Source organism: Sphaeramia orbicularis, chromosome 22 (assembly GCF_902148855.1).
Source record: "Sphaeramia orbicularis chromosome 22, fSphaOr1.1, whole genome shotgun sequence".
NCBI lineage: Eukaryota > Metazoa > Chordata > Actinopteri > Kurtiformes > Apogonidae > Sphaeramia > Sphaeramia orbicularis.
In genome coordinates this window covers 19,099,362-19,122,835 of record NC_043978.1, presented here as the reverse complement: position 1 = coordinate 19,122,835, position 23,474 = coordinate 19,099,362, and the positions used below count along the sequence as shown (strand labels likewise).

The window sequence follows — 23,474 nt, the reverse complement described above, 5'->3', positions numbered from 1 at the left end:
ATCATACAAAAACCACAAAAACAATGATGGACAGAAGAAGAAGAAGAAGAAGAAGAAGAAGAAATTATTAGTAGATTATTCATTTTCGTTAGCTATGTCAGTGACTTAGTAGGAATGTTGTCTTATATTGCAAAGCCTGAGTATTTTCTGGAGATTTGTTCATCAGGTGGTGATTGAGGAGGTCGCTTCACATCTTGCAGGTTCCTCATCTGGACCAAGAACCTCTCCAAGAACTGAACTTCAAATAGACCTGGCCGTCCACTGCCAAGACTATTGTTTGTATAAGCAGACTATAGCTGCAACAGCAGAGTGACTGTCTGCAGTTCAAAGCCTCTGTTCTGTGACCTCAGCACCCTTTTCACATTTCTAAGCCTTTCTGAAAATCCCCACATCCCTAACTGTGCCTGGAGCTCAGTGTAAATGTGGTTCAGAGGGGACGGAGGAGGGGGATGGGGGGGTTGGGGGGGTGCACAGAAGAGCACAGCTGGGCCAGATTCAACTGGCAGAAGTCAAGTTTCTATTCCTTCTCCATCTTGTAAACTGATCATTTCCTCCCAAAACTTGTCTCCAAGTACACTAACTAATTGCCGGGTCACTGACGACGGTGATGGAAATGGTTTCTGCTCGTCGATGAACAGAAAGAGCTTGGCAGGCAGCGCCCAAAGCACACACACCTCTTTTCAATCTGCTCCTGTCGCTGCCATGAAACGGCAACATTACATAACATGAGCTGCAAGCGAGAAGCGGCCTCAGCCAATGGGGACGGCCGCTCACTCTCGGTTCCCAGGGGGAGGTGAGGGGTTGCTAAGTAACAAGCCTTGTTGACCCAGCCCCTCGTGGCAGTGTTTTCTTCCTGGTTGACAGAGCCTGAGCCCCCTGAGCTCTCCCATTCAGAGCTGCCAGCAGCACATGATGGAGGGATGGGAAGGAATGTGGAGGACGGAGAGGAACCATAAAGGGAACATGATGGGAAAAAAAAAGAAGAACAGAGGACGGCAGCAGGGTGAAGCATGAACAGGAAAAGGGTGTGGAGAGAAGGCAGGAAAAGATTTGAGGGACTCATGGGAGGGAAATGATGAAGAAAGTAATAAAAAAAGAGAAAAGAGGACAAATATAGGACTAAGGGAGTGATGAAGAAATCGAGTGAGAGTTGAAACAAGTGTAAAAGTATAAAAATATGAGTCGTCTGCAACAGAGTCTAAATATGACAGTTTCTCAAAGAGGTTATGTGCAGAAGAAGAAGAAGAATCATAAAGTACTGATGAGGCTCATGCCGATAACACGTTTGTTTGATTCTAACCAAACAAGCCTGTGAAGAGCAAGTTTACAAGAACATGCAAAAACCACAAAAACAGTGATGGACAGAAGAAAAAGAAAAAGAAGAAGACGAAGAAGAAGAAGAAGAAGAAGAAGAAGAAGAAAGAGAAAGAAAAGAAGACGAAGAAGGAGAGGAAGACGAAGAAGAAGGCGAAGAAGGAGAACAAGAAGAAGAAGAAGGAGAAGGAGAAGACAAAGAAGAAGGAGGAGAAGAAGGAGAAGAAGACAAAGAAGAAGGAGAAGACAAAAAAAACGAAGACGAAGAAGACGACAAAGAAGAAGAAGAAGGAGAAGACAGACAACGAAGAAGAAGAAGACGAAGATGACAAAGAAGAAGAAGAAGACGACGAAGGAGAAGGAGACAACAAAGAAGACGAAGAAGATGACAAAGAAGAAGAAGAAGACGAAGAAGGAGAAGAAGAATGATAAAGTACTGATGAAGCTCATGCTGATAACACATATTTGTTTGATTCTATCCAAACACCAGCCTGTGAAGAGCAAGTTTACAAGATCCTACAGGTTTCAGAACACGTGGGAAACTGTCAAAGTGTCCGCTGTGCCCTCAGCTATCGCACTAATGAACTTGACTTATCATTCTCATTATCTAACGTATCTGAAGATGATGATGGGAACTTTTTGGAAAGGCCTTTGGTTCTCAGTAAATCTGAGAGGTTGTTTACAGCAGAATGTGTGGGAGTGGAGTGAGAAAATCAAGGCAGGAAGAAGTAGATGAGGTTCATTTGAGGCAATAATGTTCTAAACAGACTTTGGAAAAGAGCGTTCAACTGCAGTGAGAAAGTAGTGGTGACATCAGAGGGATGTAACGGCATCTGGGTTTGACGGAGTTAAAAATCTGAAGAACCTTAAAGCTGCGTATGACTTTTATCACCAATTTTTTGTCAAATCTGTAAAACCCAAATCATTGCCTAAGTATCATGAATCTGTGAGTGTTTTTGGGATTCTGCACCTGAGTCTCTTCCCTCACGGTGAACAATTTTCAAGTGTACTCCACCATAAACAGTTCATTTGTTTACAAACAGAGTTGGTAGGTCACTTGGGAATTTTCGGAAATTCGTCACAACATGCACTGTGGGAATTGGAGCTCTACGCAGCCGCAGTAACAGCAACAACAAACATGTCGACCAAGTGAAAGTGGGTGTGTGGAACTCCACTTCTCACAGTGCATGTTGCAACAAATTTCTGAAAATGCCCAGGTGACCTAGCGGCTCAGTTTGTAAACACATACAGTAGTTAGTAGTTGCTTTTTCATTGACCCTCAAATTGCACAAATATAACTTGCGCATAAAAATATACATAATGGAAAAACAACAATTTCACCCAAAGTCTCATTTTTCAATTAAAAGTTTTTGCACAGGCAAGAGGTGGTTTTTCGGGCGTAGCGCAAATTGTATATCACACAAAACTGCAATTGGAAAGACCTTTTTTCGCAACTAGAGTCAGGTGAATAAAAAAACCGGATCTTGACGCAAGTTACAACAAACAAAGAAGAAGAAGAAACATGTTGCGGTATGTGTGGATACACCAGGAAACCTGATCATTTTTTAATTTAGTACGAGATAGAGGAGTAATATAAAATAATAATGAATATATCTGTAAATCAACACCATATTTATGTTCGTCGCCATGTTTATGGAATGACTTCTCGTCTCATCTCGCGACAATAAATAAACAAATTATCACATTTGTGATTTAATGGAAAAACCGACATTATGCACTTCGGTTTTTTCAAGATTTAGTAAATATCGGTGAAGTTTTGCGCAGATGTCCAATGGAAAAGCGACTAGTGTTTATGGTGGAGTACACTTCGATATTGTCCACTGAGGGAAGAGGTGTGGAATCACAGAAACACTCAGATTCATGATATTTAGGCTATGACTCATGTTTTACAGATTTGCTGAAAAATTGGTAGCGAAAATCATACGCAGCTTTAAATCATTGGGAGAAAAAGGAAATCTAAATCTTAATTCTCCAGCTTTTTCGTGTTGGTCCAAATCTACAGACCAAAACTAAATACACATGACCTGATGTTTCATGCTGTTTGTGGAAAGTAAGTCTACGTCCACTAGTAAAATAATACTGCTTGTGTTCTCCTTCAAGCATAATGTTAATTGGACTTTTATTTTGACATTTGTTGGAATGCCTAAGTCATATCCTGTTGGCCATCTTGGGAAAAGTTAGATGAGTGTTCTACCTCAGACTATCTGATGCTGCGTTCCAGGCAGGTTTTTGAACACATAAGTCACGACTTCAAACCACGACTCATGACTTTGTAACGTTCCAGGCAAGTCACGCCAAACTGCCTGAGCGCAAGGAATTGTGGTAGTTAGATGTAAACCAACCAGCATGGCGGACCGTACGGGGCTTATGTTCAGGGAGGGAAACAGAGGAGTAAAAACGGCGCATAAGGCAAGAGAAGCTGTTATACCTTTTATGTTAAGTTATTTGTATATTTAGATACTTATTTGGTATTAATTTATTCTTGCGCTCAATGGACTGAAAACTAGCTAGCGCTACAGCAACTGCTGATTATGCAGAACATTTGCGAAGAAATAATGTTAGAGCAATACCTTGTTTTAATAAACAATTTGGCATAAACACCGCATCCATGGGGGGCGCCATTGTTGTTTCACAGGCTATGTGATGTCAGAGCTCAGAACTGGGAGTACATCGATCTAGTATGAGTTCATGGGTGGGAAGTAAAAGGTTTGACTGTAATTCCAGTGCATTTTCACCGGTAGAAGGTTGGAAAAACACGAGTTACGGGTAGCCTTGAAGCATTATTGGGCATTTCAGAGATGCAAAGTCATAAGTAAAAAAATGAATAAGTTAAATGAACTTGACATTTAAGTTCTTTCATTTACATGCAAATGCACAATTTAAGAAGCACAGAGGTATCTAAATGGTGATGAATTGTGTTGATATTTGCAGTTTTCACTCCAATTTTGTATGAAGCTATAAAGGGCCAAAGTAAACAGCTATTAGAAGCTTACTAAGACTCGATCATCTTTTTCATGCAAGGAAGAGTTTAGCTGGTTGTAGACCTGCAGCCTCTACGTTGCAGGGAGGACAACACACTGCTGCTTACCTCGCCTCACTATAATACACACTTTTTCATCTTCTGGTCGAGCTGCTGCATCACATCGTTCCACTCATAGATTGTGTTTAATCATTGTCGGCATAAATGCAGTGATTATAGTGCATCTTCTAGAAGTAGCAGTTCTAAAGGTGTCGTGTGATTTTTTTTTTTTTGTGATTTATAAGAACACATGCAACGAAAAGCTCAATGATTGGACGCAATTAACTTTTACAACAACATTTTTTATGTACGTGTCATGTACTTTTGGGTCTAAACATGGCATTTTCCAACAGTTTTTCATCTTTAGTACCAGGTTTCATGTGCGTCCAAGCTTCGAGGTGCTAAAAAACTGGCCTATTTCTGACAGAAGATGGCAGGTGAAGGCTGTGAGGCTATAAAAGGGGCAGAATGAGGACATGTGGAAATTAACTGCTCAGACATAAAGCCTAACTGGGTTTTAGCAAAGCAGATAGGACACATATTGTACCAATAACCTTGTTCTGGATTCATAGAAAAGCAGGCGACAGGCCAAAAGAAGCCCATCACTGCAGGGCGGGAAAAGACCTCTAAAACTGCTGTTTAAGACATTTTTATGTTCAACTTTAAGGCCTTATTTATTTTAAGAGCCTGTCAGACTTTTTTAGGAGCAGAGAATGCCCACGAGGCCGAAAGAGAGCCGGATAAAAGCAATAAGAGAAGGGCAAGCAAAGACAAAGTGGGGTTCACCTCTTAGCCTGAGTGGAGATTTATTTATCCCCGTCCACTCTGCAGGAGATCCCGGCAATCAGCGTTTAATGGCCGACCAGGAGAGACTGATGGGAAATTGTAGTCTGTCTCCAGGTGATGTCTGTTCGAGTCACCGCTTCATTATGTGCAGACAGCAGGCCTCCTCACACATATATAAACACCTAAAACACACAGCTGCTGATATTCTATATTTGTCTTACAGTCAATAAATCCTGGGAAAATGTGACCCTGACCCCAACAGAGGACTGAGCGTTTGGGCACCCCTCCTCATATTGTATTATATTACCTTATATTACAGCTGTCAGTACTAAGACATCAGGTACTATTTCTTAAAGTCAGGCCCACAGTTGTACCTCTGTCACACTTCGGTGAGTAGGTTTTTATTTTGTTTTTTTTGTGCTTTAACCCATAAAAACCCAAACACCCACTGCCGACCAAATCCATCTACTGATGCAAGCCCGGATTAACCATATGGGCAACTGGGCAATTGCCCAGAGGCCCGCGACCTCTAAAGGGCCCTGGGTATCTTGGGCATAACGAAATTATCTGGTTATCTTTTGCTTATAAATGAAACTGTCTGCTGCCCGGAGCCATTGCACTGCACAGAAACCCTGCTCCTGCTGTCTGTGACCGTGAGCTGAGACCCTCTCCTCATTGGTCAGTCCAAAAAGCGAATCAGCGGTGACGCAAATCAACGTGCGTGCACTGAGCGGGATGTGAGACGTCAAGAACTACGCGACATACACGACGTACGCAAATCAAAACATTGCAAACATGGAGAAGCAGCTAAGTGGGAGCGCCAAACGAAAATTAAAAAAGGAGAGGGACATCCTGGGGTTGTGATGATGGGGCCCTTGAATATTGTTGCCCAGGGTACAATGAAGTGTTAATCTGGCCCTGACTGATGTAAATGTTAAATACCTGTTGACCCACTAATCCTGTACAATGTGTAAAATGCAGTTTGGCATCTTTTCATGGTCATCAGATATGAACAGTTTGGACGTTCAGAGGCTCTGTCGTTACTGTGGAAACACCATCATCATCTACAACATTGATTCATCAGTAAAACCCATGGAGTCGGATCAATGACAGTGGATGGACTCACTTGTTGTATTTCTGTAAATGCAAATTTTTTTCTTGCACTTTAATCTGTTGCTGCCTTGACCAGTGAATTTCCCCATTGTGGGATTAAAAAAATTTAGTGTAATCTAAAACAATCTAATCTACGCTAATCTAAACTAAGACAATTGAATCCAGTCTAACCTTAACTAATAAATTCAATCTATGCTAATCTAATTGAGTCCAGTCTAATCTAATCTAGTCCAATTTAATCTAATCTAAACTATTAATCCAACCTAATCTAATGTAATCTAATCTAAACCAATCATTCTAATCTATGCCAGTCCAATCCAATCAAACTTTAACTAATAAATCTAATCCAATCTATGATAATCTAATCTAATTTAATCTAATCTAGTCCAGTCTAAAATAATCTAATATAAAACAATTCAATCCAATCTAACCTTAACTAATAAATTCAATTCATGCTAATCTAATCAAGTCCAGTTTAATCTAATTTAATCTAGTCCAATCCAATCTAATCTAATCTAGTCCAATTTAATCTAATCTAAACTGTGTTAATCCAATCCAATCTAATATAATGTAATCAAATCTAAATCAATCATTCTAATCTATGCCAGTCCAATCCAATCAAACCTTAATTAAATAAATTCAATCCAATCTATGATAATCTAATCTAGTCCAGTCTAAAATAATCTAATATAAAACAATTAAATCCAATCAAATCTTACCTAATAAATTCAATCTATGATAATCTAATCAAATCCAGTCTAATCTAATTTAATCTAGTCCAATCCAATCTAATCTAAACTGTGTTAATCCAATCCGATCCAATCTAATGTAATCTAATCTAAACCAATCAGTCCAATCTATGACAGTGCAGTCCAATCCAATCTATCCTTAACTAATAAATCCAATCCAATCCATGATAATCTAATCTAGTTCAGTCTAAACTAATATAATCTAGTCCAGTCCAATCTAATCTAAACTATGATAGTCCAATCTGATCTAATCTAATCTATGACAATCAGCCTAATCTATGACAATCCAATCCAATCTAATCTCAACTACGATAATCTAATCTAATTTAATCTAATCTAATCTTTTTTCTTCATGGTCCACCCATGTCTGTTTCGTCTGTTATGTGTCATATCCACTCCTCTATCTGCTACTGATCATCCATGTTGACTCACACTAGTCTTGATTTACCGTCCTGTGATGGTAGCTGCCATTATGTGGTGAAATTCTGCATTTTAACATGATACTACAAAATATTTCTATAGGAGAAAGGAGTTTATCCCAGCACACACATGCCCAGTGAATGTGAACTGCCACTTTATATGCATTTCAGGCGTGGCAGAAAGGACAGAAATAAGTCCTGGAACTTTGTTTAAAAAAAAGCTTGAGTAGAAGGAGATTTGAAAATGAAAGCCCATTAATGAGAATGTAGCCTGAAAATGAACTCACTCAATATGTGGATACCATAACATTCTCAAAAAGCTCAGAAATAACCAGGACTGCATTATTATAGACTGCATTTGTGACCTTGTAGGACTGATATTAGAGCATCTTTGGCTTTGATTTGCTCATAAATATACAGTATATGGGATAAGTATGATCCTAGGCGCCAAAACGGGAATAAGAACGCTTCAAAAGGCCGCACACAAGGAATCAATCGAGCCCCAGTTTCAAAGCTTTCTTTTTTCTTTTCTTTTTTTTTTTTTTTAACTTTCAACTTACATTACACAGTCATATTTATCTACAGCATTTTTGTCCTTGGTTACATCTCTACTCTTTGCTTGTACCTCTGGGCTGAGATACTGATGTTGTTTTTCTATGTCTTTGCATGCGTAAAGGTGTTGTTTCAACTAATACTTTAAAATTTGCAATTGCCTGTTTTTTTCAATTCTGTTTTCTTTTTTAGAGTTATTGTTTTGCTATTTTCTTGTAGTATTTCTTGTGTGTATATCCGGTGTTGTGCTGCTTTTAGAACCTCAATTTCCTGAGGGTTTTGCCCAAAGGCTCAATAAAGTTCCATCTAATCTAATCTAAAATAATCTAATCTAATCTAAAATAATCTAATCTAATCTAAGAGCAGGATTTTTGTTTTGTCTCATGTCAGTGTTTACGTCCAACTCATGTATAGGGGTGTAAGAAAATATCGGTTCTGCAATATATCGCGACATTTCATTTCACAATACTGTATCGATATTAAAAAGTGCTGTATCAATATTTTTAGGTATTTATTCAAATGCAGATATTGTGGAGGTTCATTTTTGGTTTTTTGGTTTTCTTTTTTGTTTATATGTTATTCATTATTATTTAACACTCTTTTATTCAATAATGTTAGTTTCTTTGTTGGGATTGCACAAAAATAATGTTATGATGTTACTTATGAACTAATAGAATATGAATATTTGACCAGGATCTTAAACTGTAATGTCTGTAAAACATAGTTTAAGTTTTAACACAGGAACATTTTGTGATATGTTCTGATCAAATAAAAATGTGTGTAGTATTTGTGCATATTTCCTTTGTAATTCAATTCTTCAAGGAAATAATAATAAAAAAAAAAAAAGAAAAAAAATTGCCTCTTTAACAATATCATGATATATCGTGATATATCGTATTGCAATCTTAGTATTGTGATTTGTATCGTATCGTCAGATTCTTGCCAATACACACCCCTACTCATGTAACTCATTTAAGGAGTTCTATGTAGTATTAATATTCCAGACTCTCAACAGTGGAACACACAAAAGACCAAAACCACTAATGAATCAACGCTATCCACTAGGCCTGTAACGGTACACAAAATTTTCGGTTCGGTACGTTTTCGGTTTTCAAAGCCACGGTTCGGTTTTTTTCGGTTCGGTACGGGAAGAAAGAAAACCCCTCAAAATGTCTTTAATATATTTAAGAATTTTTTTAACATTTTTCCCCCAATTTTTGGACACAATAGAATATAGAAAAACAGGAATAATATAATTCTGCTGCTATAAATCAAATAGAAAATAAAATAAATTATTAATATGACTAAATGTATTTTAAACATTAGTATTGCACTTTTCTCTGACAGGTAGTTTTGAACAAACAAGAAAAATCTAATCACAGTTCTGTCAGTTCACAATCTGCAGAAAAATATCAGCAAAAAAATTCTGCATGAAGTTCAACATCAACAGGAGGGTAAACTGGTATTCTGTTTAAACAAACTGAAGAGCAACATTGACAACAAACTGAACCAAATTATTTATTTTAGGACAGAGAATAAATTGTTTAGGACACTGTGTGTACTTGTGTGTATGTGTGTGTGTGTGTGTGTGTGTGTGTGTGTGTGTGTGTGTGTGTGTGTGTTTGAGTGTGCGCGCGCATGGAACGTACGATTTGTCTGGGGGATGGTTTGTTTGTTGTTTTTTTGTTTTGTTTTTTTTGGTCGGAGCCGGGGGGTGGGGGGGTGCGGTCCGGTCCATAACTAACGTAACTAACGCTGGCGTGAAACGAAAGTGAAACTTTATTTTTATATACTGTCAGTGGCCAACTCCGAGTTTTATTCCTCTGTTATACAGCGTGCATGAGAGAGAGAGAGAGAGAGAGAGAGAGAGAGAGAGAGAGAGAGAGAGAGAGAGAGAGAGAGAGCTAGTGTGTTTTAGAACTACCGTAGTTCCTAGGGGCCAAACAACGTCCGTCTTATCTCCGTCTCTTTCCTCGTTGTTGTCTTTCACCGGGACCTGAAGTGATCCAAACTGGACTGTACTGATGGTGGAGGGTCTTCAGTCTCTTCCTTCCAGGTTCACATCATATTTGTTTTTTTTGTTTTGTTTTTTTTTTTACCTTATATCAGCTGCTATTTGGTATTTTGGGTCAATGTGCGTGTCCTTTAATATGTCCGTGTGAAACTTGCGCGGATTTAAAGTTCCGCATTAAACGACATCTTTCGTTCCTTTTTCTTTTTGTCAACATACTGTGCCGTTTCGGTACAGCTGTGTGCCGAACCGAACAGGTGTGTACCGAAACGGTTCGGTTCGGTACGTGTACCGTTACAGGCCTACTATCCACAGACTGTATCAGTCACTGAATAAAGTATAAAGCTCATTGTTTACACACATCTGCATTATGGTATCATCAGGTTTCCTTCTTCAAACTAAAACTCATAGACACTTATTTTGACAGTTACTCAAAATAACACTACAGCTGTTTCTCAATACCAAGAACGCAGAATACAGTCTTGCAAATTCTGCGAGTACGGTCCAGGTAAGAACGGTCTCAGAGAACGTACTTCTTAAGAATGTACCCTAACGTATTTCCCTCAAATCACCACAATGTCACGCGATTTGATTTCAGTACATTTGTACTAGTATTTACCTGCTATTTATACATTTTGTATATTTTTCAAAACTGTAAAACATTTTGTCGGATCAGCCAGGCACAGCTGCCAGCACAAACTGCATCTTGGGAATTAATTCCCAGCCAAGTCTACACGAGTCATCATCCGGTGCATCCTTGGTTTAAGCTAGCTGACAAGAACAACATCCGGGTATTCCATGCTGTTAGAGAAATATGATATTAGACTATTCTCTGTAAGTACCAGGTGTCCAGACCACGAGTCATGGGTGGGTTGGGATGACATATCCTATGAGAAAGTACCCAGGATATGTCTACCATTTCTTCTCTATCTACATGTTTTCTGCCTCGTGGTGCCAGTTCAGGGCCAGAGCGGCCTGTTGCCCTTGAGGTGGTCAGGCCATAGGGTAAGTGGGGCTAAGAGTGCAAATGTGGTCACTGAACCCATGCATCACTGTGTTTTGGATATCTAAGCCAATAATGAACTGGATCAATGTCATTATGTTTCGACACTTGGATTGTATTATCCATATTCTTTCATAGGAACTTACACTTCCTGGTGTTAGTCAGTCAACTGCTGCATCTTGTTGTATGTACTTGACTCCTTGCCGCAAGTAAATTCTTCTGATTCCAGAATCCAGTGACTCTGTCTTAATTCTTAGATGGTATCTCAGAATTTTTCTATCACATGCGTTCTTGGTTTATGCAAACTTGCAATTGGAACAGTACTTGGGCCATGACTGGTGATGTTTCATGAGAACAAAAGAACAGACAAAAATGCGTGTTGAGAAACAGCCTATGTCTTATAATCGTCACGTTCTGCATCAGCTGATAGTTTACATTATAGTTCTGTTAGCTTAGCTCTGTTTTTAGACTGAAAACAGCCACAGTAAAACCACTAATCACCTGTTTTCTGTACGGTTTGTGTTGTCGATTGCTGCAACAAAAATCTGTTTGAATGTGTTTGAATCCAGTAAACAAGGTCAGAACTGTGTCACAAAATCTTGTATCATAAAATGTGAAGTTCTCTCTTTTTTTTGTATTGTACTTTTGGAGATGCACAATGAAAATAAATTTAAAAAAAAATGATTAAAAAAAAAACAAGGTCAGAACTGTCATAGTTTAGTCTGAACTGTGGATCAACAATCAGCAACAATAATAACATCCCATAATAACTTCATACCTTTATAAGCTTCAGAATCAAACTTAAACATGTAGAAGAAACACTGACATTTCAGCATCAAACTCCATTCTTTTCACTTAGAGCTGAGTCCAGTGGAAACAACAACAGTACTTGTAGGATTTATTACCATGTCACTTTCATCAGTTCTAAAAATTGTTTCTTAACGGTTCTCATTTTTTGATATTGACTGACTGTATTACTAACAGTAGCTATTGTCGTACGCTTGCAGCCGCAGAAAAACAGAAATGAAACAAGTCTAAGGAGCGAGTAAGACGACAAAATGAGCCCTCTGCATAGAATCCAATGTACAGGGATGTAAGAGACAGTTGTTAAATTATGAAAGGACACAGGAAGCATGTGCAAACATTAGATGTTGAACCTTTAAGGATTAACAAAGCTGTATGAAAATTGTTTCAGCATTATAAGAGATGTTTTTTTCTTTCCTTTGCAGGATTTGCTTGTCCTTTCAGGTGTGATTCTGTCACGCAGAATTTATGAAAATGAAAAGCCATTAATGTGCCATGTGCATGTTTTAGCTCAACACATATTAGCATGTCACAGAAATGTCAAAGCAGCCAGTATTAAAAAAACAAAAGAAGACAATTTGTGTTTCTTTGTCATGTAAATGTGGGCTATTATTTGATGCAGTTAATAGCTGTTAAATATGAAGGGAATTCAGGAATATTAAAGCCATAACATAATCTTTCAAACAGCCTAGTATTTATGCTGTTTGTTGCTGTTATATAGTTCATTTTCCCCAGGATATAGACTGAGCTCATAGTGGTATTTAATCTAATCTAATCTAATCTAACATAATTTAATGTAATGTAATGTAATGTAATGTAATGTAATGTAATCTAATCTAATCTAATGATACAGTTAATAGCTGTTAAATATGAAGTGAATTCAGGAATATTAAAGCCATAACGTTTGTGAAACAGCCTAGTATTCATGCTGTTTGCTGCTGTAATATACAGAGTGTCCCATAAGTCTCCATACATAGGAGACATAATACATATGGTTCTAACATGTATTTCTTTATATTTCTTCTTTATATTTCTTCAGCAGTGGAGGACACGCATTGAAATGCGTTCCCGACAAAATGGCAGTCATATAGAGCATATTATATGAATAAAAATGGTTTATGTCAAGAAACGTTTATTTTTCCTATGCATGGAGACTTATGGGACACCCTGTAGTTCATTACCCCAGGATATAGACTGAGCTCATAATCTAATCTAATCTAATCTAATCTAATCTAATCTAATGTAATTTAACTTGATCCAATCCAATCCAAACTAATCTAATCTAATATAATCTAATTTAACTTTATCTAATCCAAACTAATCTAATCTAATCTAATCTAATCTAATGTAATTTAACTTGATCCAATCCAAACTAATCTAATCTAATATAATCTAATTTAACTTTATCTAATCCAAACTAATCTAATCTAATCTAATCTAATCTAATCTTATTCAATCCAAACTAATCCACGGTAGTCCAATCTAATCTAATCCAATCCAGTCCAGTGAATCTAATCTAATAAATTGATGCCGTTAATAGCTGTTAAATATGAAGGGAATTCAGGAATATTAAAGCCATAACATCTGTCAAACAACTTGGTATTGATGCTGTTGGCTGCTGTAATATAGTTCATTTCCCACCAGTATATAGACGGAGCTCATAGTGGCATTTAATCCAATCTAATCTAATCTAATCTAATCTAATATAATATAATATAATATAATATAATATAATATAATCTGAGTTTATCTAATCCAATCTAACTTTATCCAATCTAATACCTAATCTAATCTAATTCAATCCAAACTAATCTAATCGAATAAAATGATGCAGTTAATAGCTGTTATATATAAAACTAATCCAAAGTAGTTCAGTCTAATCTAACCTAACTGTATCCAATCCAAACTAATCTAATCCAATCCAAACTAATCCAATCTAATCTAATCTAATGATGCAGTTAATAGCTGTTAAATATGAAGTGAATTCAGGAATATTAAAGCCATAAAGTTTGTCTAACAGCCTAGTATTTATGCTGTTTGCTGCTGTAATATAGTTCATTTCCCTCCAGGATATAGACTGAGCTCAGAGTGGTGTTTTATGTCATCCATAGGAGCTCAACTCATAATTTGTTGACACTACTAACAAGCATTATCTGTGTACCTGCAGCCTGATGTGTCTTCACTGTTGTCCAGAAAACTATTAAAAACCCATTGGTGATCCACAGCGCTGCACTAGGTCACATGTCCCTTTATCACTGTGAACACACACTGGAGTTTATTTGGATTCAGTCCCACGTACACCGTCATGCTGCTACTAATACTCACAACAGCAGCGCATGATTAATCTGAATACTGGCCAAAGCAGAGCCTGTTTCCTCCTCATAACCATCCTCCTGTTTTCATTACATGTGTTTACACAGATAATATAGTAAGTGTTTGAAAAAAAAAAAAGGCACGAATTGCATAAAATCCCACCTTTTGTTAACTGTGCTAAACCGCGAATAGTCAATGTGGATGAAGATATCCGTCCAAGTGAGTGACTAGGCGACAGATGTTTGTGCACGTGTGAGTGAGTGAGTGTGAAGACGAAGAAGGAGAAAGTGAGTGAGTGACGGAGACGAAGAGCAGATGTAGTAGCTCACCTGATCCAGAGCGAGCTTCTTAGATGGCTGTCCGCCGAAAAACGGCTGCAGCCTGAAACACACACAACAGCTCCAGGTTAGCTTTAATACAAAATAGGTTCTTTTTGTGTCAATTTGTTACCAAGATTTCACTTTCTTCCTCATTTAGACAGAATATTAAATGCATTTCAATGATTTAACCCTTTCATGCATAGTGGTCACTCCAGTGGACAGTTCTTCTCCAGCTGTTCTCTTGTATATTCATGGGTTTTGTTGTTTTAGTTCCATATCAGCCAACACAGTGGACACTAATGCACCATCCCATACACTGATATTCAGACCATTACTGTAACTTTGCTGTTCTTGATAAACCTGATCTGCACTAACATGTTTCAGCGTTAATCAATTACACTGGTCAACAACAAATTCATTGTTTAAGTTTTTTGAGCTGATTTAGGATAATTTTGGTGTGCTGAATCCAAAAATCACATTAATTTTGCTCAATCAGGTCAACTTTCTGAACTATGCTACATATTGGCTTTTTAACATTTTTGCTTACATTTATGGGCATTTTCACATCATATGATACAAAATTCTTTCATATTTCTTGCAATAAACGAGTTCTGAAGATTTTACTTTTGCCAATTTATGATTGTTTTTTTTAATATTACAGGTGAATGAAATGGCTTCGACTAGAAGATCTTGCAAAAATAAGCCTGACGTATTCTGCTACATCTGCGGTGAATACACCATTGTACCTAACAGGAATCCTGTTAGAAAATGATTTTTTTTTCTCTTAAAACCTATTTTGGGTGAGAACTATATAAAAAAATCAACTGATAAAGTCACAAAAATGTAATCAATTTTGTGAGAAGATCAAATTTTTCAAAATCAAATTAGCAAAAAAACCTGACCTGATTGAGAAAAACAGATGTCATTTTTGGATTTAGCGGTGCAAAATGGTCCTAATTCAGTTGAAAAAACCTAGACAACTTGCAAAAAACATTTTTTTGTAACCCAGTGTTATTTGTTAGAATTTTTTTTTTTTTTTTTTTGCATATGATCTCCATGAAAATAGTAATAACTAGCATTAGAATATGTTAAAATGTGAGAAAACATCAGATTTTATTTCATTATTTTCATATCACTTTTAGATATTGGGTTTTAAACATGCGTCTTTATTTCAAAAATTAAATGCATGGACATTTTTGTAACTATGAAAAAAAAAAAAAACTGATCACATTGTTTTTTCATGCCTATGAAGGAATAAAAACACTCCAGAAAAAAATCTTATCTAAGGTTCTCATAATTAATGCATGAAAGGGTTAAACACAAATGGACAGACACATTTCTTTAGTATTGGTATGTTTTTGCTGAAATCACCACATCCACTTCCTGTATTGATGATATAAACCGTAGTCACATGGGACTAGTATAATCCCTGGACCTCTGATGATTTGGACAACTCTTATGTCTGCGTTTCATGCAGCACATAATCATGGGATAAGCAAAGTCTGTATGTTAATAACACTTTCAAACATTATTCCTCTGTTCTGTTGTCAAGGCCAGGCTCAAAACTTACAGATATGTTCAAGGTGGGGTAGGAGAGGTTTTCCTGGAGCATTTTTCACTATATTGCTTTAAAATCCCCTTCACACCCCAATTGCAACCAATTAATTAAATGCTCTAACAAAAATAAAAAAAATTCTAGTCACCTGTGGAACAGACAGGACTGAAAAAACACCATCCAATCATTTTAACCGCCTTGACTGAATGGTGAAATTGAATGATTGAACGGTGATATGTCTATCAAACTCAACTGCCATTTGTCCCTCCCCCCTCCCACATCTGCGCGTACCCCTCTTCGTGCACGAATCGTACGTTCTCAGAGACTTGGAGCACTTGTACATGAAACGAAGCCTTAGAGATAGATTTTTTTTTTTTTTTACTCAAGCACCGTCTCCATAAGTGCATCTGAATTTCCTAACAAAACAATAAAATGTTCTTTAATCTTTAGTCCAATACAAACAGGGATAGAAGATGCATCAGAACACATTCCAGATACACATAACCTTCATCAGGGGGAAATTCAATGTAAATCAGCTCAAGAAAAGAAAAGAAAACTAAAAAATTGGTGAAAATAGACACTGAATTATTTACAGATTACAGATTATTCAGTCTAACATCAATCGACTGAGGTACAGTTTAATGGAGGTGGAGATGAAGAACTGTCCATTGACTAGAATGGGAAAGACAAGGACCGTCCAAATTGTCCAAAAATGTCGTCTAATATTATTAGCGTTTACAACTGATATACAGTTCAATGAGTTCCAAACCACTGATCAGACCACTAGTGTACTGGTGAACCTTTAGTCTGACTTACAGGATGTGTTCTACTGAAATAAACCTGCTATAGGGGACTATTTCAGTCCGCCTTCCCCTCCCCTCTGGTATTTGTGTTACTGTTTTTAAAGTCCTCATCATGACATTCAAAGAACAACCTCCTCCACGCTACAAATACATGCTGACAACAGCAAGTTTGGACGATTAGAGAGGTGTTTTGTTTTTGCAGGTTTAGTCATTTGCAGATTTAGTTCATTTAACACCACGGCTTGTTTCTCCATGTGCAAATGAGGCACCAAAATTATTGCATATTATCATTATTACTTACACATTTATATTACTTATTACCTATATATCACTGTTATGACTACTATTACTGTTATCACTTTATTATAACTTTTATCCTTTGACTTAAACTATATATAGTGCATATTATATTACAATATAACATAATATTTATTTATTATTATTACTATTGCTTTATCATTACTACTGTTATTTTGTTGTTTTTCACTAGTACTTTCCAATGTGCAACTACTTGTTTTCTCCACTACTGTTTTTTATAGTTTTTGCATTACTATTTTCTTATAATATTTTTCTATTGTACATTCAGTGTTGTGCTCATGACATTAAAAGAATAAATTACTACACGCTGACAATGGCAAGTTTGGACAGTTAGAGAGGCATTTTATTTGCAGGTTTAGTTCATTTAACACCATTGCTTGCTTCTCCATGTGCAAATGAGGCACCAAAATTATTGCATATTATCATTATTACTTACACATTTATATTACTTATTACTTATACAGGGTGGGGAAGCAAAATTTACAATATTTTGAGGCAGGGATTGAAAGACAGTGTATGACCAATTAGTTTACTGAAAGTCATGAGATTTTTTTTGCCACAAGAAAATTGACATAATAGAAAATGTTTTTATTCTATGTGTCCTCCTTCTTTCTCAATAACTGCCTTCACACGCTTCCTGAAACTTGCGCAAGTGTTCCTCAAATATTCGGGTGACAACTTCTCCCATTCTTCTTTAATAGTATCTTCCAGACTTTCTCGTAATAGTTTTGCTCATAGTCATTCTCTTCTTTCCATTATAAACAGTCTTTATGGACACTCCAACTATTTTTGAAATCTCCTTTGGTGTGACGAGTGCATTCAGCAAATCACACACTCTTTGACGTTTGCTTTCCTGATTTCTCATATGGGCAAAAGTTTCTGAAAAGGTATGGATAATAGTGTTAGGTATGATTATGACATCAATATATGTTTGGTTTCAAAACAAGTGACGTAGTGCCTGCTGAGAAAAAACAACTAAATGTTCAGTGTAAATTCTGCTTCCCCACCCTGTATATCATTGTTGTGACTACTATTACTGTTATCACTTTAATATAATTTTTATCCTGTGACTTAAACTATATACATAGTGCATATTATATTATAATATGACATAATATTTATTAATCATTAATACTACCGCTTTATCATTAGTACTGTTATTTTTTGTTGTTTTTTACTAGTACTTTCCAATGTGCAACTACTTGTTTTTTCCACTTCTGTTTTTTATAGTGCAAATGAAGCACCAAAATTATTGCATATTATCATTATTACTTACACATTTATATTACTTATTACCTATATATCAGTAGTCACTTTTCTATTGGACATCTGAACTTCACCGATATTTACTAAATGTCGAAAAAACAGAAGAGCATAATGTCGGTTTTCCATTAAATAACAAATGTGATGATTTGTTTATATATTATTGCGAGATGACATGAGAAGTCATTCCATAACCATGGTGACGAACGTAAATATGGTGTTGATTTACAGATATATTCATTATTATTATATATTACCACCCTATGTCGTACTAAATTAAAGAATGATTGGGTTTCCTGGTGTGTCCACACATACTGCAACATGTTTCTTCTTCTTCTTTGCTTGTTGTAACGTACATCAACATCTGGCTTTTTAATTCACCTGACTCTATTTGTGAAAAAAGGTCTTTCCACTGCAGTTTTGCATGATATACCATTTGCGCTACGCCCAATAAAACCACCTCTTGCCAGCGAAAAACCTTTTAATCAAAAAATTAGACTTTTGGCAAAATTGTCATTTTTCCATTAGGTAAATTTTTATGAGCAAGTTATATTTGCGCAATTTGAGGGTCAATGGAAAAGTGACTAGTGTTGGGACTACTATTACTGTTATCACTTTATTATAACTTTTATCCTGTGACTTAAACTATATACATACAAATGGTTCATATTATAACATTATGACATAACATAATAGTTATTTATTGTTATTTATTATTATTACTACTACTTTATTATTACTACTTTTATTTTTTTTACTAGTACTTTCCAATGTAAAACTGCTTGTTTTTTTTCCACAACATTTTTTTTTTTTTTTTTTTTTTTTTAAATAGTTTTTGTATTACTATTTTCTTATATTGTACATTCAGTGTTGTGCTTCTATTGGAACCTCTATTTCCTGAGGGCTCTGCCTAAGGGATCAATAAAGTTCCATCTAATCAAAAAAAAAACATCTCAGAAACACTGTATTACAAAAGGTGCAGATGAGTCCTGTGGTTATGAGTGTGAGTCATTAACAGAAGCTGCCAAAACCAGAAATCCACTGTCGCTGTATTACAGAATCAGAGTGGATTGTGGTCCCAGACAAACCTCGAGCCCGGGTACCACAAAAACAAAGCCTGGATTTTGTATTTACATATTATTAACATATTAGAATTATAAGTATCCGTCTCAAACCCTGCATCGCTGCTTTAAAGTCAGTCAAATTCTCACACACTGGAGATTCAATCACATTCGAAATCCTTCATTATATTCATTTTTGCCGGTTGTTGATACACGAGAAGCGAAGGGTTTCATTAAGATTATGAGGCTCAGTATTTCTGTCATCCTCCGAGTCTTGTAATGTTCCGCCGGGCTTGAGGCAACAAACTCAAAAACAAGGAAATGGAAATGAAGAATCCACAGAGCAGATGCAAACTTCATAATCTGAACTGTCTGAATCTGTCAGAAAGATTATTATCATCACCTAATATCTGAAAACCAAATGTCTGCACGGAAATATCATCACTTTGAGGATGTGAAAGGTTCAAGATCTCCATATTTAATTTAGCGTAGACACTGAAGTGGGTTTCATTTCTACAGTCATGTGACTTATAGCTGAAATGATACAAATAAAATATCAAATATATACTGAAAAAAGCCATTACTATTAAGAATGAATGTGATTTTGTTTTGCCAGTCAAGGTATAGATGGGTAAATAAATAAAATTATATATAATAAATTATTAGTAGTAGACTCTTCACTCATTCACTCGGTGTGTTTCCATCCACCTGTTTCTATACACATTTTCAGTTTGTGCATAAAAACATCAGCAGAAACACATAATTCAATAACAGAACTTGAAACCATGATGATCGTGACAATGAAAACCCGTTTTCATGTCCGGGTCAAAGCAGTGGATAGAAATAAACGTAAATTTTCATTTTATTTTGACGATGTCCAGGAAATTTGATTAAAATTTACAACACATCTGCGAGGAAACTCAACTACTAATCCTACTACAAATTAAGAGCAATGTTAAAAAGACTGGCCTCTATATTAGGTACAGCTTATTAGCACTAGGTGTGCCTAATAAAGTGGCCAGTGAGTGTATATTCTGCTGTAACCCGAAGTTCGACATGTTGTGCATTCAGAGACGCTCTGGCCAGTCTGGACGTTCTCCTCTGACCCCTGGCATCAACATGGGTGACATTTTCACCCAGAGAACTGCCACTCACTTGATGTTTTCTCCGTTTCAGACCATCCTGAGATGGCTGTGTGTGAAAATTCAAGCAGATCAGCAGTTTTCCATCCGGCACCGACAACGACGCCACATTCAAAGTCACTTAAATCTCCTTTCTTCTCCATTCTGATGCTCAGTATGAACTTCAGCAGATCATATTGACCATGTCTACATACCTAAATACACTGAGCTGATGCCGCATCACTGGACTATTAGAAGTAACTGAAAAGCTGTACCTAATAAAGTGGCCGGTTAGTGTGCATATGTATAATGTTGATCTTCATTAATACCACAGTTTTACAATGATAATATCTATGTCTTACAACTGTTTCTAATTGTAATTTTTGCTGATACAACAATTTCTTATGAGTTCTTTTAATACTGTACAACTGTGGAAACTTTTTCAGTTGCTGTCATCATGTCCTGTTTCATGTCTTTGCTCATTTATGTCTCATGTTCTGTCTGTATTTATTTTATGTACCTCAGCACCATTGGAAAATCAGGATTTCCCTAAATGTATTTAAGGATTTGAATGAGTGGAAGGCAGGAAGGAAAGAAGGAAGGAAGGAAGGAATTAAGGAAGGAAGGAAGGATGGATTCTCAAATTTTACCATTATTTATCTCAACTGATGGGAGAATCCGGTCCTTAATTTTTAAAGAGGAGCACCTAAATCATATTATCTAGCTTAAACATTACACTAATATTACACATTAAAACACTGACTTTAGTTGCCAACGTAACACTTTTAACAATTTCTCCTTTTTTAAAATAGTAAAATCCTATTATTTCCATCTTTAATTTGATAAAAATGTATATTAATATTAACTAGAATGCACTCTGAGAGCGAAGACCTCCACCAAGGCAGATCAGCTCCCCCCCATCATCACCACAATTTAATCATTTGTTCCTTGTGCCAGTATCAACATTTCCTGAAAATTTCATCCAAATCCATCCGTAAGTTTTTGAGTTATCTTGCAAACAGACAAGCAAACAGACAAACCCCGATGAAAACATAAATTTGCATGATTAATTTAGTTCACATCTTCAGGTCAAAAAAGATGGAATTCCACAATAATTCATGAACCAAAAAAAGCCCTGGTTCTTTTTGTACCAGATAGATGTTTTTTTTACACAGTACTTCATTCCAAACAGACAAATTCATGTATCACAGGAAGCTTTGGGGAAGATGAAGTGAAGAACATAATGATTATTAATTATTATTGCAGTATTATTTATTTATTGCAATAATTACTGCTGATACTTTCCTTCTGCACAGAGAATGGCGCCGAATATTTACATATTCATTACAGTTTTTTTTTCCGCTGTTGACACAATAAACGTTGAGGATTTCATTACGATTACTCCAGCTGGTCTTTGAGTCTGTCCTTCAGGCAACTGGCTCAAATTACCAGACAACTAACAAAAAAAAAAAAAAAAATGGTGTGAAAGTGGAAGCGTGACTGACAGGCAGACAGTCTGTCTGTGGGCACAATCTCTTCCTCGACAGTCGGAGATAATCAGCGATGAACGCACCAGCGGCAGTCATTCCTAAGCAGTCGCCCCACCATTCCCAGTGGCTGGAATTAGCATCGTTCCCGAAGGCTCCCCGCCCCCTTTCCTGCCCACCCGGCCCGGCACTGAGCCCTCCCTGGAGGCTTACAGTAAGTGTTCGACTCAGTGATAAGAGAGGGAGCGCTTTTAATTAATCTGCTTTAACCAGGGGAAAAGGGCTGGAAGGGAGGGGAAGGAGGGGGCACCGCTGAATATGGCATCTTCACCCCCAACAACTCCCCCTTCATTTCTCTTTTCAAAGCTCATTAGAAAATCCCAGGCAGGCTGACGAATCGCTCCCCGCTGAGAGGAGTATTCAGGACCCAGTACATGTGCGAGACTAGTCCCACTCCCCTGGGCCCTGACCTGGACACCGAGGGGAGGGCGGGAGGGGAGGGAGGGGAGGGGAGGGGAGGGAAGGAGGCAACAGGCAGATCGGTGAAAAACAGTGAATATAAAAGAGGAAAATGAGCAGAGGACAGATGTGTGATAGAAATACTAAAACAGGTGTAAAAAAAGAAGAATGAAAGGTGGACTGAAGATTGTGATGACATGTAAAATTCTTCTGGTTTTCCCTGGATCATCTCCAGACCTGCTGCTGTGGTCCTGCTTCTCTCCTGCCTTCATCATCATCATCATCATCATCATCATCATCATCATTATTCATTTATCAATATTTGCACTATGCAAAAAAAACCTGACTATTTGCACTACAATAATATATACATAAACATATATTTTTACAGACTGTATCCCTGTACATATCCACTACTATATAAAAACTTCAATTTGCACTTTCTGTACATATTACAACATAAATCCCACTGTAAATAATATATACATAAACATAAGTGGTTAATAGACCAGATCCACACATCCATTCACTGTAGAAAAACTCCAGTTTGCACTCCGTATATATTACATTATAAATCCACTGTAAATCTCAACCCATTGTTGTCCTTGTCTCTAGTCAAATATTTGTCTATATTATGTCAAGGTCCACATGTGACTGGGTTTATGTTAGAACTGTATGTTGTGAGTAATGTAAAAACTGAAACCAAATTCCTTGTATTTGTTCACATTTGTTCACTTGGCCAATAAAGCTAATTCTGATATAGTTGTGATCGTGTTTATTAAAAACAGTGGCGGAAAAAATTATTAGTCCATCAAAAGTCATCAAAAACAATGGTTATGCGATCAAGTACTAACTTCTGTGTGTATCATGTGACTAAAACAGACAGAAAAGAAAACATGGAATGCCTAAAAGCACTGTTTTTGTCAGTACAATGCCATAGATATTGATGTAAGAACTGAAGTGATTTTGGTTATTATCAAGAA

At 36.7% G+C, this 23,474-nt stretch overlaps 1 protein-coding gene across 1 annotated transcript in view; it reads right to left on the bottom strand.

Moving 5' to 3' along the window:
- The window catches only part of LOC115413190 (transcription factor IIIB 90 kDa subunit-like), a 272,574-nt gene that overhangs the window by 27,304 nt on the left and 221,796 nt on the right, over window positions 1-23,474 (bottom strand). The window contains exon 17 of the mRNA XM_030125943.1: window positions 14,434-14,485. Within this exon, the coding sequence (XP_029981803.1) occupies window positions 14,434-14,485 (52 nt within the window). The remainder of the gene's footprint in view (window positions 1-14,433; window positions 14,486-23,474) is intronic.